We start from the raw sequence: 15032 nt of genomic DNA, 5'->3' as shown, positions 1-15032 counted from the left end.
GGACATTTTCTGTCTATTTTTAAACAGATAATTGTGCAGGCTTGGAACAGATATGAGTTCTGTGAGCGTGTGCTGAAACGGTGGCAAGTGTCTTCGCATGTGTTTGTGTGCGGCTTGCATTTTTCTTCCACTAATGCGAGATGTATTTGTGACAGTGTGTGCGTGTATGAAGGGCATCCTCACCGACACTGGAGCTGAGGTCTCCATTCTCTCCGTCGGCCCCGTGGTGGTTGGCGTTGCCGTGGTAGCTGCTCATTGCCTCCAGCTTGATCTTCTTGACCTTCATGGCCTCTGCGATGGCTGCGTTGGCAGCTGCTGCCGCCGCTGCTGTCAGGCCTGGAGAGAAGAGGCAGAGGAGACAGTGCGCTTACAGACCGCTACATGTCTGCTGTGGCTGAGCCACTGCACCTGCGAAACCTTTCAAAAAGCCTCCTTGGCAAATAAAAAAATGAAGGAAAAAAGAAAAAAGGGGGAGACTTTTGAAATAATAAAACAATGAATAATTTTATACACTATGGGGAATAAGCTCCTGCGAGATCACGACTTTGTTTTTCATCTTCTGACAGGGGATATCTTCACAGCGGGTTATCATGCTGATGAGATGGATCCCCGTGTGTGTGGCAGCATATGATTTTTATGAATGTTTCAGAGACTCTGGCATTCCTCGCCGCTGTGTATTGATGTATTTGTACCTTGATGGAAAAAGATGCAGTCAAGATAACAGCGCATGATGCAAGCACTTTGTGTGTACAACTTATAATAGTGAATGAGGAATAGTGATGCAGTGTGACACAGCGGCGGGGGAGGGGGGGGCAGGCATTAAACATTAAGTAAAGCAGGTTAAACGTGAACAGATATAGGTGCTGAGCTGCGTCTTCTGAATCTTATTGTGGAGGGTACTTCAGTGATACCGTCTAATGCATTCATCAGAGCTAATCGACCTGAATAATACCTCACAGTGCTGCTCGCGTTTCTTACAGCAATACATTGTCGTGCCTCATAATAAGACGGCTCTTCTCAGTGTCAAGGCGAGTCATCGGGCACAATGGAATCCTATAGACAGACCAGCAAGTTTAATAGTTAGAGGGCCATGAGTGAACATTAACTAAGGAATAAAGAAGGAAGCAATATGGGAACTTTTGTATCATCTCTTATTTCAAAATGTTCTGTGGTCTGCAGAAACTGATGAGGCAACAGGTTAAAAGTGTCAGTAATCTTTAAAGTGGCAGTGAGCTTGGCTCAAATATACTCAAATATTCATACTGTTTTTTTGTACGGAGATGATGTGGGTTATTTTGTACGCTTCTCAAGAGAGAACCAGCCAACCAGTTGTGGCAGATGTCTGCCCCTCCATGAGTCTGGTTCTGCATGAGGTTTCTTCCTGTAAAAAGGGATTTTTTCCTTCCCACTGTCACCAAGTGCTGGCTCATAGAGGGTCATGTGATTGTTGGGGTTTCTCTGTATTATTGTAGTCTTTACCTTGCAATATAAAGCACTTTGAGAGGTGACTGTTGTTGTGATTTGGCGCTAAATGAATAAACCTGAAATGAATTTGAATGTATTTGAGAATTTTACATGGATTTACTTGAGGCCAAAGTTAGCTGCTTTGTTAAACTACATGAATACTGACATCACTGACGTCCTGAAATAGCAAGTTTAGACGTGGTCATCCGCTTTAATGAAGATGAACTTGATGTGATTGACATAGTAGGTCTAATATTACAGCCATACATATGCTGAGCACACTGCAGAGATCATAAAGCACTGGTCTGTCATTGTGGTAGTTCCGGGGTTCTGGTGTATTGAACGTGACTGAAATCTTTATTCATGAGGCTGGTCTCAAACAGCAGGGACAGATAGTGCTAAAGCTCCTCTAGGCTTGGCGTGTCTCAGGAGAGTCCCACGACTCTTCTCGCCAGCCCCAGCAACAAAATCAAAGATGCATGGCGAGAAAAAGATATGTACCTATTACTGGAATCACTCATATCCACAATACGGTATATCACCTGCCCTTTCACTGGGTGCTGCTTGTACTTGATATGCAGGTTTGCCTTACGTTTGACGCAGAACAAAGCGGCGTCTCCGTTTATCATCGCTAAGCTGTCACGTCTCCGTGATGGGACTCAAAGCAGCTATTAGCCATGCATTTGAGGGGAGACACAAGTACAAGGAGAGGTAGAAATCAAACACGTGGCTCTAATAGATACATGCGAGCACATGTGAGCACAAACAGACACACACACTGACAAACATGCGCACAAGAGCCTGGACACCCTTTCCTCTTATCCCCAGCTGATAGGCAGATGGCGAGAGTCACTCTGAGCCTCTGACATGGAGGTGCATATAATTTAAAGCCTTGTTTGCATCTTAAAATACATCAGTACCATATTGACGTACAGTATACATCATGTCAGCGAGGGCCCTCTCGTTTGCAGTGGGCCCTGGCTGCTGTTCCATATGCATAGGCTGGGCAGGAGGAGGAAAAAAAAAAAAGCCATTGCCTCATAAGAAGGTGATACTTCTCCACATAATGAATGTGGCCTCTGCCCAGTCTGAAGGTCAGCCTTCATTTGTGTATAATGGGCAAGAGTCAACTGTTTTCCAAATGAGACGTATGCAGAACAGACTGCCGAGTAAATATTGAAATCACCTCTGGGCTGTTTGTGTGATAAATTCCCCCCACAAATCAGGTGCTGCTAAAAGGAGTGCAGCAATGGAGCTTTTTGATGCTCTCTAACTTGTAGGAATACGGTGGTTTATTGCACGGCAGCCTATCTGTCCTCAACACATATCTATAATATCATTTTTTTCTTTAGTCGACTAAACTGTAGAGCCACTAAAGCAAAAAGGAAACGGAAAGAAGGAGGTGATGAGTTTTGATCAAACGTTTAGCGAGAAAATAAAGGCTAGGAAATTGATTCGTACCATTGTGAAACGGATGAAATGATCACTTTTCCATTTTTCATTTATCATTCGCCCGCAACATCCACCCCTGTCTTTGACTAAGTGACACACTCCATAAATCGAAATCTTTGTTCTGATAATTGCTTCATTTCGCCGGATCAATTGTCATATCCACACAACGCACACCTCAATACAGCGCGTGTAATAAGGAAGCCAGGGAGATGTTGGCGCCCAACAACAAGTCTATTAAGCCACTAGAAGTCTAAACGTCAACAGGACCAATCCCACTCGGTGCTAATCTGCATTCATTACTATGCAAACAAAACAATCCAGCCTCATATAGTCCTTCAAAGTCACCTTTAGATTCAGACACTTTTCTCGTATAGACGCGCCGGCGAGTCCGAATCCTCCAGAGCACAAAACTAACAGCGCATCACGGTCGCATGTTGAGAGTCACACCAGCGAGGAAACAGAAAGGGGGGAACATTTCAACAAATAGAGAATAGCATGGTACTGTCACATGGGGAGCACAAAACAGCAAATAACAGAGACAAGGTCTGATGGTAGCCCTTGGAGCAGCTGTCATATTAAATAATAATGAAGGATCTATTAATATGCAAAGGAAGCAGCAGCCGACTGGCTTAACGCTGTCATGCCTCTGCATATTGTCAGGATCTTCATCATTAATTAACATGCTAGCTGCCCCATACCTGCGCCAATGTCAGAACATTCTTACAACAAACACCCCAATGCCTGTGCCCTCCGCAACTAACTCTTATAATTAAATTAAAATCAGATTAACTTCACATCAGCACACAAAAGACCGACTTTTACGACTTTCTCTTGCAGTGATTGCAACTCTCCCCCCCCCCAAAAAAAAACAAAAAACAAGAGCTTATCTGCTGTGTTTCTGTTCTCCTCTCTGTTAGGGACTGCACCACGGGCAACAATGAAAACACCGGTTATTTATCGGGCAAGCAGGATAAATAGAGAAGAGACACTCCATGTCAATGAGCATGGCCGCCTAATTTTATGCATGGACTGGTGGCTGCACAGCAATGACAAACTGGGGATGGGAACAACGCGACTCTTAGGTACACTAAACCACTTGAACTGTGCTATCCACATCATGACAAATTTAGTATCAATTACAGAGCGTGCTAACCTTATGACAAGCGGCGGACTCAAAGAGGAGGGGCAGAGGCACAAAGAACTGACACTAAATTACCTGGCGCATACTGGATCTATTTTAAAGCAGCTTGAAGTGGCGATGGATTAGATGATCCACTCTGCAGCAGGGGATGACGTGCTAATTGTACACTGAAAGAGGATAAATATTACTGTATGTTTCCACTTACAGCACTCGTGAGAAGAAGAAGCAACTCTCTGTGTCGCTCTTAAAGCGAGGCAAAGCCAGGAGGCATTAGAAAATATTGTTGTTGTTGTTTTTATCGGCAAAGTACAGGATGCACCTCGGTAAGATGTAGGTGACATTCATTTCTCTAATGGTAAATGCAGTACTCTTGCGTTATTCAAAAGATTGAAGCCATATCCAGGACATAAATGAATTATATTGAAGCTGCTGCTTAAGTAGTGGCCAGAGTGTGAGTGGAGGCCACCTCTCCACTTTAAAGGAGATGTCATCTCAGTGTGGTGTCAGTCCACAGCAAATAATCCGATTTGGGGGCCAATCTGCCTGTAATGCATCAGCAACTGGAAAGGCTCCAGCGTAAACCCCCGCCCCACACCCCCTTCCTCGGGGCATGAAGTGTGCACACGTTCAGGCACTCACACAGACACACGTGTGCCTTCACACATGTACGAGGGTATTTCCTTAAGTGTAAAACTAAGCACTAACTCAGCACATTAAAACGTCCATTTCTAAATGGAACTGGTGTATGTTAACAATGTGTCTCACATCCACTCTCTGGTCCTGCTGAGTGAAGACGACATTTGTTCTCATGCACTTCTCACGTGTGACCGATGCAGCCACCGAACTTAAAGCTGTGACCTTAAGTCTGACGCTTCAAAAGAGCTGCACCAAAAAAAAGGGAAAAAAAGAAATAAAATAAAAAGGAAAACTGTAAAACGGTTAAGTAAGTGAAGAAAGCTGCGCGCCTGTCACGCTGCTCTTTAAAGCTGGGAGATGAGATAATTGAACAACTTCCTGCTTCGATCTCAAGATGAAACTTTTTGCCAGTTTGAGCAATAGTTAACCACTATTACCATATTTGTTAATGCTGCTTATCTCCTTGGAACATCAGCAGAGGGATGACATGTTACTGTGAACCAAACATTTGATTTCAGTACTGTGTGCAAATGAAAAGGGGCGCAGCTATTTTGTGGGCGGCTCGAAGAATTGGTGAAGCCTCGGGAAGAGCTGTCGGCCCGTATTCTGTCTTTCTGTGCAGGCGCTAACTCATCTGAAAAATGAACTAATGTGACATGACACGATGGTGTAACTATTTAAGACAGTCTCTCAATGTCGTTTTTTATCATCAATCAGAACATTTGGACATGACAGGGAGATCAATTAGTCGCCTACTTAGATGCTAACTTATGTGTGGTCAATTATACTTAATTACTAATCTGTCAAAGTCTGTAACTTCCTTGACGTTTAATGCTTAATACTATCATCAAAACAATAAATGGTTTAATTACGACACCGAAACTGGTGCAAAAAGTTCCATCTCGCCACAGTTAGGAAGCTTAAGGCAGTTATGAGAAGACCACAAAAAAAAAAAAAACCTCAATTACTTTATCTCTGCCCCCTGAATACCCTGACTAAATGTCAAGATCATAGAGTCCCTCTGGGCTTAAAGGGGATGATATCAAAAGGCTTTTCTGTTGCTTTATGTTCCACTAAATAACATGGGTCTTTCTCATCATTGTCCCTCTCTGTGTTCACTTCAGCCTTTAAGTTTGCCTTCTATACTGCTGCGCAGATAGCCAGTGACCTCACCCTGTTCCCACAGTTCAAAGCACTGGCCTGCACTGAACCGGCACCCGCGTTTAATAGTGAATTTCAAAGTGGGTGGCTCTTAAACTAATACGAAAACAAACAGAATTAAAATGTGTTCAGTAGGATCATTAAAAGTGTTCAAGTTCACTATGGAAAATCTGCTGGGGTGCTTTATCTCTTTGCAAAAGTGCAAAAAAAATGAATAGTCGGTTAAATAGAATGCACAAAGCTCCTTTCGACAGCGTAATATCATTAAAGACGTATCACTAAGGAGAGCAGAATATGCAAAGCAGAGCACTTACAGCCACCAACATCAAAGCAGTCACAATGAAGCCAGCCACAAATAGAACAAAAGCATTAGTTGCAATAAGACTTGGCCCGGGGGTAAGTTAGGGCACAAACGGTTGTTGTTGATTCTTGTGGCGATAAGCTTGCTTTAGCATCACCACTGCCTATGTACATATACCAGTGGAGTGGATTTAATCGCACTAATTAGAATGCACTCAAGGCAAAATGCAACATCTACTGGAATAATCTGAGAGAAAAGATCTCCACTCCAATCTATTCTCCTCCTCTTTGTTTCCGGCGGGGGCGGGGGGGGGGGACAGCAGAGGATCTGTTTTTGGTAAACGAGTGAGCGGCTGGTGTCTGGTGGTTGGATGCATGTGTCACTTTGGACTGGTTGCCATTTCGAGGACAAGCTGCGGGGAGGCCACTCGTAGGGAGGCTGAGCGTGCGTGTGCGTGCGTGTGCTTGTGTGTGTGGTAGAGACCTAGACAGAGTGAATCAGAGCCTTAGCAACAGTGACAGAGAGATACAGACCAAACCATACCTGTGGGCGGGATCATGCCGGGGGACATGAGGCCGGGGACTGAGTGGGGCATGATGTGGGGGTTCTCGGGTGATGTCACGCTCTGGGTTCTCTTCGGAGGCCGGCCGGGTCTGGAGCTGAAACACCGGGCAGAAAGAGGGAAGAAGTCGGGTGAGAAATGAGGAGGAGGGGCCGTGTGGGTAGTGCTGGTCTGGTGCTCGGTGGTGGTGGCGGTGGGGGAGTGTTAACATTTGGAGCACTCCAGAATGCAATTCCATTCCAAAGAGCTAACATGTACTGTAAATAAATTTCTTTTCAAGGACAGTTGCTTTCTGCAGCTCAACATAATAGACTTCCATAACTAATTAGATTACACGGTGAATTCATTTCCTTTATTGAAGATCAACCACTTTTTGATGCATAATTCATAACCCGTACCTCGTTACCTGTTCCTCCGTATTAATATCCCCACACTATTTGAATTGCCTCGTTTGCATATGCTAAAATCCAGCGCGCGGCCCTCGGCCTGGAAATTACATGTTAACTTGTTATAATTATTGCAGTCAGGCCACTATTGATTTATGAGACTTTTAAAAACCAAATATGTGTAGTTCTGGTAATGAATGATATTTTAAGGTTCTTCAGGAAATTAAAAGGCAATGGCTGCCTTAGGAAATGTTCTGCTTGCTTGATTTAATGCGTGCCTTAGCTGGAAGGTGGTGTGACAGAGTGATTCAGACCTGTTGGACGGTTCTGATGGGGGAGTTTTATTACACCAAACGAGGGGCACAGATCCAGCCGTGATAAATGACTGTGCCACCTTACTGTGGAGGAGAAAAGGCCTTCAAAGCAGATACACCCCTGACTTTCCACACATCTTACTCATTCACTTATTAATACAGCTTCGAGTTTCAATCAATACCTACTTTGCTGGCTTATAGTTACAAAGAAAAGCCTACAGGCTGAAAAAAACAACAACACAATGAGCATGTAATGGGCCGAGATTCTATAGAGGTATACTCTTTATGAACAAGGGGCTGGATGTCTCAGCTGAAGATGAATTATGCTGACGTGACACAGGTGACATATTGGCTTCATACATTATTTCACATAAAATAGTCCATTTCGAGCTTTACCGGGATACCGAGCGCTTTCTATCAAGAAGTGAGTTTGACTCGTTTTTAAAACACCAAAAGGTTTCCAGAGTGTTCTGAAACTACGGGAGAAAAGCTGGATGGATACTGATATGTATATGTCAGTTTTACATATATATATATATATATTTATTTATTTTTTTCTTTTGAGGTACAAGACATTTCTTTGTTCATTCATCTCCTGCAGGCAAAGTTAGTTAACACTTAACAGTCATAATTAATATGAAGACTGAATTACACCATTTTTTTAAAAAGAAAAAAAGGTGTTTGCAAGAACAATCTAGATTCAATCAATGTAACAATAATGTCTTTCTCTAGACTTTATCAACCACTAGGCTGTTTGTGTTACAGTACATTTCACTGTATTTCCCAAAGGCGGTATCTGTAGAATGACGCAGTGTGTTTTAGTTCAGACGCCAGTCGAAATTTATTCAGCCATATCTTGCGAGGTTTATTTACCTCACTCCTGCTAATAGAGTGCACTCACTCTATCTGTCTGAATGTGCTGACTCTCTCATATAGTGGCGCTGGAGGTTTTAGGACTAAAAGCAGACCTTCACCCAACTGTGTCCCCTTGGAGGGGAAGTACGAGAGTGATAGAAAGAAGTAACAAGAGGGAGAGCGAACGGCAGAAAGCGAGAGGAGGGAGAGGGAGAAAAGAGGGAGGCGGAAAGAGAAACGAGTGCCCGCTCAACCTAGGAACGTCTGCAAACGTAATTCCTATTTCTATAGAAGCACCTCTTTGATCTTATGAGAGGGAGAGATCGCAGACAGTTTTGCTGTCATCACTTTCACTTGTACTCTGGCTGAATTATTTATGAAAGACCTCAATAGAGGGTATGTGATGGGTAAAAGGCTTTTTACTAACAATACTAAAAGCAAAAGAGGACCCTCAAATGGACAAAAAAATGTCACATCAACCTTAGATCATGTCAAAGGATGTGAACTCGGGTACAAAGGCCCAGTTAAGTAAAGGTAATGTTTGGATAGGCTGCGAGAGATTCTGTCCCGTGTGTTTAAAGGGATAGCATTTCATCTACAGCCTGCACACAAATAACACCAGCGAGCCATGAAAGCAATACACCAGCTGAAAATGGAGCTTTGAACTGAGGAACCTCCGAGCAACAGGAAAGCCTCTCAGAAAATTAATGCTACTGTCTCCTTTCCTTATGGCTTTGTAGACGTCTACATTTGCAGAAATGGCAAACACTTTGTTAAAGAGGGGGTGAAGTGGCTCTTTTTTCCTCCTCTGCTCAACCTTTCCAAAGACTGCACGTGTATAATGTTCCCGAACGATTTGCGCCACATATTTCCAGGCATACAGATCTGTGATGGTCAGAACCATCCAGGCTAATAAGCCGGGTCCAGGGAGGAACTCAACCTGGCCTCAAACAAAAGAGCCAGGCTATTTATCAAGCAGCAGATGCTGATTCCCTAAATAGCCTGGCACAGAAACGGCTCCAAACTAGGCCATTATTGCAGAAAAAAAGAGCACAACTGGATTTATGATTGGAATTTGTGTACCTTTGCTACATTTCTTATCCGCTGTTGTCTTTTCTAATCTTTTTTTTTTTTAATTTTCTCTCTCTCTGCTTAAAAAAATAGAAGCTTTTCAGAAAATAAGAGCCTCTAGGTTCCAAATTGGGGCTTGTTTGGACAACTTTATTTCTGTTCTAGAGGTCAATCATGAAAGAATTTTATTTCATGCTTTATTTATATTTATGCTTAAGATATTCAGACCCCCTTATATCTCTCTGGCTTCAATTAAGGAAGCAAAATAGGCCCCACCAGCTTTGGGCTGGGGCCACAAATATGTTACACATCTATTCTCTCCCTTTTTCTTGTTTTGCTGCTATGGTGAAAAGAAAATAGTGGTGAACTTTCCCTGAACCAGACTTCCTTTAATGGCCCGGCCGTGTGTTGACCCAGCAGAGTCGGCTGGAACCTGATACTATCCAACACACTACGCTGCGCAGGCAATCAGATTACACGGGGCCCAACAATACACTCCACACGAGTCCAATTTCAGCACTACAATGCAATAAAAGCACAATAATTAAATTCACGTTCTCACCCCGTTTACAGGAAGCCAACACGAGGTGATAGGTATAATAAGAGGCATAATATCGAATGAGATATCAGGATGCTTTTTGATCTCACGGCAAAATTCTGACATCTCGCTATCAGTCTCGTTTCTGACAACGGAAGCAGTGACTGAGATCTTATTACCCAGAACGCTGTTAATGCAGTGATTACGATCTGTTATAAATCAATTGAAACCACAAATGTAATGTTTAGCCCAAGTGAGCACACTCCCTTAGTGGATTTAGTTACACACAGAAGTCATCCGCTCCTCCCATCTTCGGATATCTTTAGGAATTCAACCTGATTATGTCAATAGTGGCTCGAGTTTGCAGAGAAAGAGCATAATATTATTTCCTGGTGGTTATGATTGAGCCATTAACCTTTTATCGCAGTCTTTTGTTTGACGTTTCTAAAAGCTAAGGATGAAGATATTTATTCCATTTCCGCCCGGTTGGCCAAAACAAGCGAGTGAATCATTCGTCTGGGGCTTGTGTAAACAAAAGGCCTCTCCAGGTCTCTGCCAATCAGGTCTTATAAAATATTAACCCAATGTCATTGCCCTTTTAAAATCTCTCACCTAGAATTCCCTAATTGTTCCTTTTCTTTATCTCTCCAGTGCAGAGAGTAAATAAATTAACAAAATAGCTTTTATCGCCCTGAGTAACCTTTTAACTGAAGGATTATCTGGGGTTTATTTTTCATTTCTCTCACAGCGATAGCAGAGCATGCCCCATTGATTGGTTTGCTGGGGTGGTGACCAGCCATGAAAACAAGGTCTTATTGATAAAACAAAGCAGTTTCTTACCTTTTAAGTGCCAGGTCAGGCAGAAATTCAGACGCCCCGAACCCATCAGGGGCCTGAATATGCTGAGTGCATTGGTTTTTTTGGAGGTTTGTTTTTTGTTTTTTAATTCAGTTCAATCAAATGGTTTAAAAATATGCGCACAACTCCCCTGAGAGGTTAACTATGTTTTTAAAAAAGATAGGAATAACATGTCTGTGCCGTCTTACTGCCAATTTAAAATCCCCACAGGTCAGATAACATTGTTGGCTGGAAAAAAAAATAGTGCGATGCTTAACTTTAATTTGAGAAATGAGTTGTGTTACAAAAACTTGGTCTGCTGGACAAGAGAAGTGTAACGCTAGCAAACGCAGAAGGAACAGGAAGTTGTGCTTTTTAATTTTACATTTGTTTGTTGATTAAACTTTAAGAGTAATAAAGCATTTTACATTTGATCATCGAAATCACTGTTTGAGCAAAAGTGTCGACCGTCCTCTCACACCGACTATCTCTGGGTGAATAAACAGCACAGAATTTCTCGAGATTTTCTTAAAATCTACAATCAAATTAGCTGAGAATCTAGCGTGCGTGTACCAAAGAAAGCTTAGCAACTTGACAAAATGAAAACCAGCGAGAATGACAGGGCTATATGTTGCTTTCAACAAAACGGGGAAAAAGAAGGAAAAAAAAAAAGATGATTTATATTTCCTGCTGACCTTGGCAGTCTATTCGTTGTGATGATCATAATCTCAGAGTCACCGTGTGATACATGGGAATGCATTCGCTCATCCATCTTTTTCATGCATCCATCTATCCTTACCCTCATCTTGTATCTGTATTTGCATTGAACCTATTCTTGGATTATCTCAATCAGCTTCCTCCTTGCACCTGTCAAACAACGCCTCGCACAGGTAGCCACACGGCACTTATCTGATCTAGATAGCTGGATTACAGCGAGTTTGAGTGCGAGCAGAGAGAAGAGGAAAGAGAAAAAAAAAGAAAGAAAAACAGACTTTTATTTATTAGGGTTAGGAACAGCTGCATCCGCCTGCAAACTGTGAACCTTTGTTACGGAACAATATATCACAGATCAAATGGTGTGAAATCAAAGGCGGGAGAGAGTTAGCATCAATCCCACTAAAACCCCTTTTAAAGTGCTGTCTGTGCTCTGATCCCTGTGTGGACTAATGTGCGGGGTTGAGATCAGTGGTAGTTGGGAGAGTGGGTGCCTTCCTGATGCCTTTGTCTGGGCTCAGGCCTGATTAGGACCACGCTGGGTGAGACGATCGCAGCGTCTGACGGTACGGAGGAACTCGGAGCCGGTTTTACTCCTTCCGCTATCCTCCGCCCGTGTCATGAAACAAGAAGACTTTGAGAGAAGACCGACGTTACGGCAGCTATGAAGAGCTTAGTCCTGTAATCGCTCTCTATTAGAGCCGTTTGAAGCCTTTCGGTTGTGAAACCGAATCTAAAAAAGATCTGAAATGCGATAAACTGCTGATTATTCCCATGCATCATTAATGTTAAAAGCTGATTTCATAATTGTATGTCCCATAACTACAGAGTCTAAGATTGCTTAGCACCACATGAACAGACTCTGATAATGAGTAAGCAGACTTCCTACATCACGGGAACTGATGAGGAAAGCCTAATTGGTTGACTTTTCCATGCCTAATGGATGATTCTCTTAATTAAAAAGATACTGTACCAAATGTTAGAAATCAGATAGCGCTTAAAGTAAATGCAGTTAATCAAATGTATGAGAATGAGCAGTTCCAGGAAAGCCTAAATGAGATTGGTAGATATGATTTGGCTCCAATATTTATTAATTGCAAGTGCCTTTGGTTAGCAAAACAGAACAGGTCTTATCTTCAAACTGCTAGGAAATTTCATCTAACCGCTCTCACTGATCTCTCTTTTTCATGAACTGCGATGCATATGAAACAAGTCTTCAAAACAAGGCTTTTAAAACTTACCCAGTCAGGGTGCCTTTGAGGATATTTAATTAAAATCTAATCCTGCATTCATTAAGGCTCACATAAATTAAGCTGTCATTCATAAGATTTATGGATTCTCATTTGCATATTGCATACAATTCATCAATTACTCAAGTATGAAAGGAGCGCATTTCCCTTGGAGCTGCCTGCTAGCCTGCCAACATTTGAAATGAGAGAAAGAGCACGACTGTCAGGCATTCACTGCAAACTTTTCCCCACAATGTCTGTGCACTGATTAATCTCATTTTCTAGGCATCCCTTACAAGATTGTACACAGTCCAGCTGCACTTTTCAATTATTTCTCCTGTCCTCTCAACTAACTTTGAAAGCAGGATGGGCTAAATGTGGACTGGGGGCTACTTTGGTCTTTATGTATATAACATGTCTTTTTGCCAGGGTAATCATAAATTAGAGAGAGGGGTTTTAAAGATCCTAATGGAAAGGAAATGTAGTAATTTTATTGCAAATCCCATCAGGCAAATATTCTGCATGCTATAATAGCATATTTCCTGTCACATTTAGAGAAGAATACATCCAGCAGGCATTCTGACAGAGGGAGAAAGCTCAAGAAAAAACAAAAAAAGATAGAGGGGGAGGGTGGACCAATGAGAAAGAGAGTTGCAGTGAGAAAACAAAAGGGGGGGAATCTTAGTGCTAAACACATAAAAACTCCCTTTTTGGACATGAGGCTATGGGAAACGCAGTATGGAGTAAGTGCTTAAACCAAGCGGAGCGTGAACGCATCTAAGATAAAAGGTCAGGCAAAAACAAACAGGCCACTCGCGAGGACGAATGGAATTAATTGACTCATTAATATGCATGGCTAATAAAGCTCAAAATCCTAAAACAAAAATCATTGTCAACCATTCCCTTTTAATGGCTCTTATTTTCAGCTTGAGAAGAGCCAGTCTACAGGGTGTATCAATCTTAGGAGGGGTGGAGTTCCTCCACCAAACAGGCTTGGGGTAACCTCGGTGTTGTATGCTCATGTCCTCCCCAGCAGACAAAGGCAGAGTTGTTCTGGTGGAGGGATTAATTGAGAATTAATCCCAGTTTCTGGCAGTGGAACAGACCAGCAGTTAGAAGTGAAAGTCATCCTGAAGGGTAGTTAATTGGTTCCCCATAGCAAAAGCTTTGGAGAACAGAAATCAAGCTGCATTTTCATTAATCCTCCCCATTGTTTTGTGAAATTGTTGTGGAGAGTGACTTCAGATAGAGTCAATAGTTAAGGCTTTTAATTTGCTTTTAATTCTGCCAGTGGGGTGACAATTAACAAACCCCAAAGAACAATAGCTGTGAAAATTATGCGTTCGATTGACTCTAAATGACTCTGAAATCAAAAACCGATAAGCAATTAATATACTGTACTCTACAAATGGTAAGCACCTCCAACATACTTGATGTGCTCCATCTAACTCTCTCACTCTATCTCTACATATACATACATATATATAAGGCTTTTAAGCTTTGGGAATAGGACCGTCGGATTGTCGGATGTGATTAATTACGGGTCCAAATGGACACAATAGACAGAAAGGGTGATGTAATCATAATACGAGGAGACACGGTGGCTAACGGCAGAGATGGAGGAGGAAAAAAGGCGCAGAGAAAACGAGAGACGGAGCACAAGAGACAGCGGCTGCTCACAAACACATTCCAAGTTCAAGCTAAACAGGAAGACCGTGGTGATTAGCATTAATTGCACTGAGGATTGGAATCCTGTGTGAAACATTAAACAAAAATTATCTACTGTTTATTCTGGTTTTTTTTTCCCCTCGTTTTTTTTTTCAATAATTAATGAAAAGTAAATACTTTGGAGGAGTCCAAAAATGATTTGGGGAGGAAAAGAAATGTTTACATAATCAGGAAAAATGTTCCTGTCCTCTTTTTCCTCTGTGTGCGCGCGTGTGTGTGCGCACATGGAAAGGTTAGGGCTCGGGCCTGGTTCTCAGTGTTCCTCAGTGTTTCTCCATTAGAAGTAACAGTGTCTGTTCCCCTGAGTGCCGACTGCTGGGAGAGTGTTTGCATATTTAGATACAAGCAGCCCTGTTTATGCAGCCCCACTCTTGGCTGCTCAAGTTCACTCCAACGCAAGCCCTGATCAATTTGGCCAGCTGTGCTTTAAATGCTGTTTACAACAATAACATTGTGGCTAACAGAGCACAGCCTAGCGTGCACACACACACACATCCTTACCAGTGAGAGACAGACAGACAGAGAGAGAGAGAGAGAGAGAAGCAACTTCAGAGGGAGCCCCCAGCCTGCACATCCCCAGACGAGCATTTGTACTGAGTTAAAGACGAATCAAAGCCTGACTCCTCTGCAAGACACGGAAGAA

General features: G+C 42.5%; 1 protein-coding gene across 3 annotated transcripts in view; it reads right to left on the bottom strand.

Annotated features, from left to right (window-relative positions):
* The window catches only part of dachd (dachshund d), a 91843-nt gene that overhangs the window by 38303 nt on the left and 38508 nt on the right, over window positions 1-15032 (bottom strand). For all 3 annotated transcript variants that reach the window (XM_025903660.1, XM_005475443.3, XM_005475444.3), the window contains exons 2-3: window positions 6699-6814; window positions 184-336 (exon numbers count right to left, since the gene is read on the bottom strand). In XM_025903660.1, coding sequence (XP_025759445.1) covers window positions 184-336; window positions 6699-6814 — 269 coding nt within the window. The remainder of the gene's footprint in view (window positions 1-183; window positions 337-6698; window positions 6815-15032) is intronic.

The sequence above is a fragment of the Oreochromis niloticus genome, linkage group LG16, assembly GCF_001858045.2.
Source record: "Oreochromis niloticus isolate F11D_XX linkage group LG16, O_niloticus_UMD_NMBU, whole genome shotgun sequence".
Taxonomy (NCBI): domain Eukaryota; kingdom Metazoa; phylum Chordata; class Actinopteri; order Cichliformes; family Cichlidae; genus Oreochromis; species Oreochromis niloticus.
The sequence above is the reverse complement of the archived record's forward strand: the minus strand, read 5'-3'. Positions and strand labels throughout refer to the sequence as shown.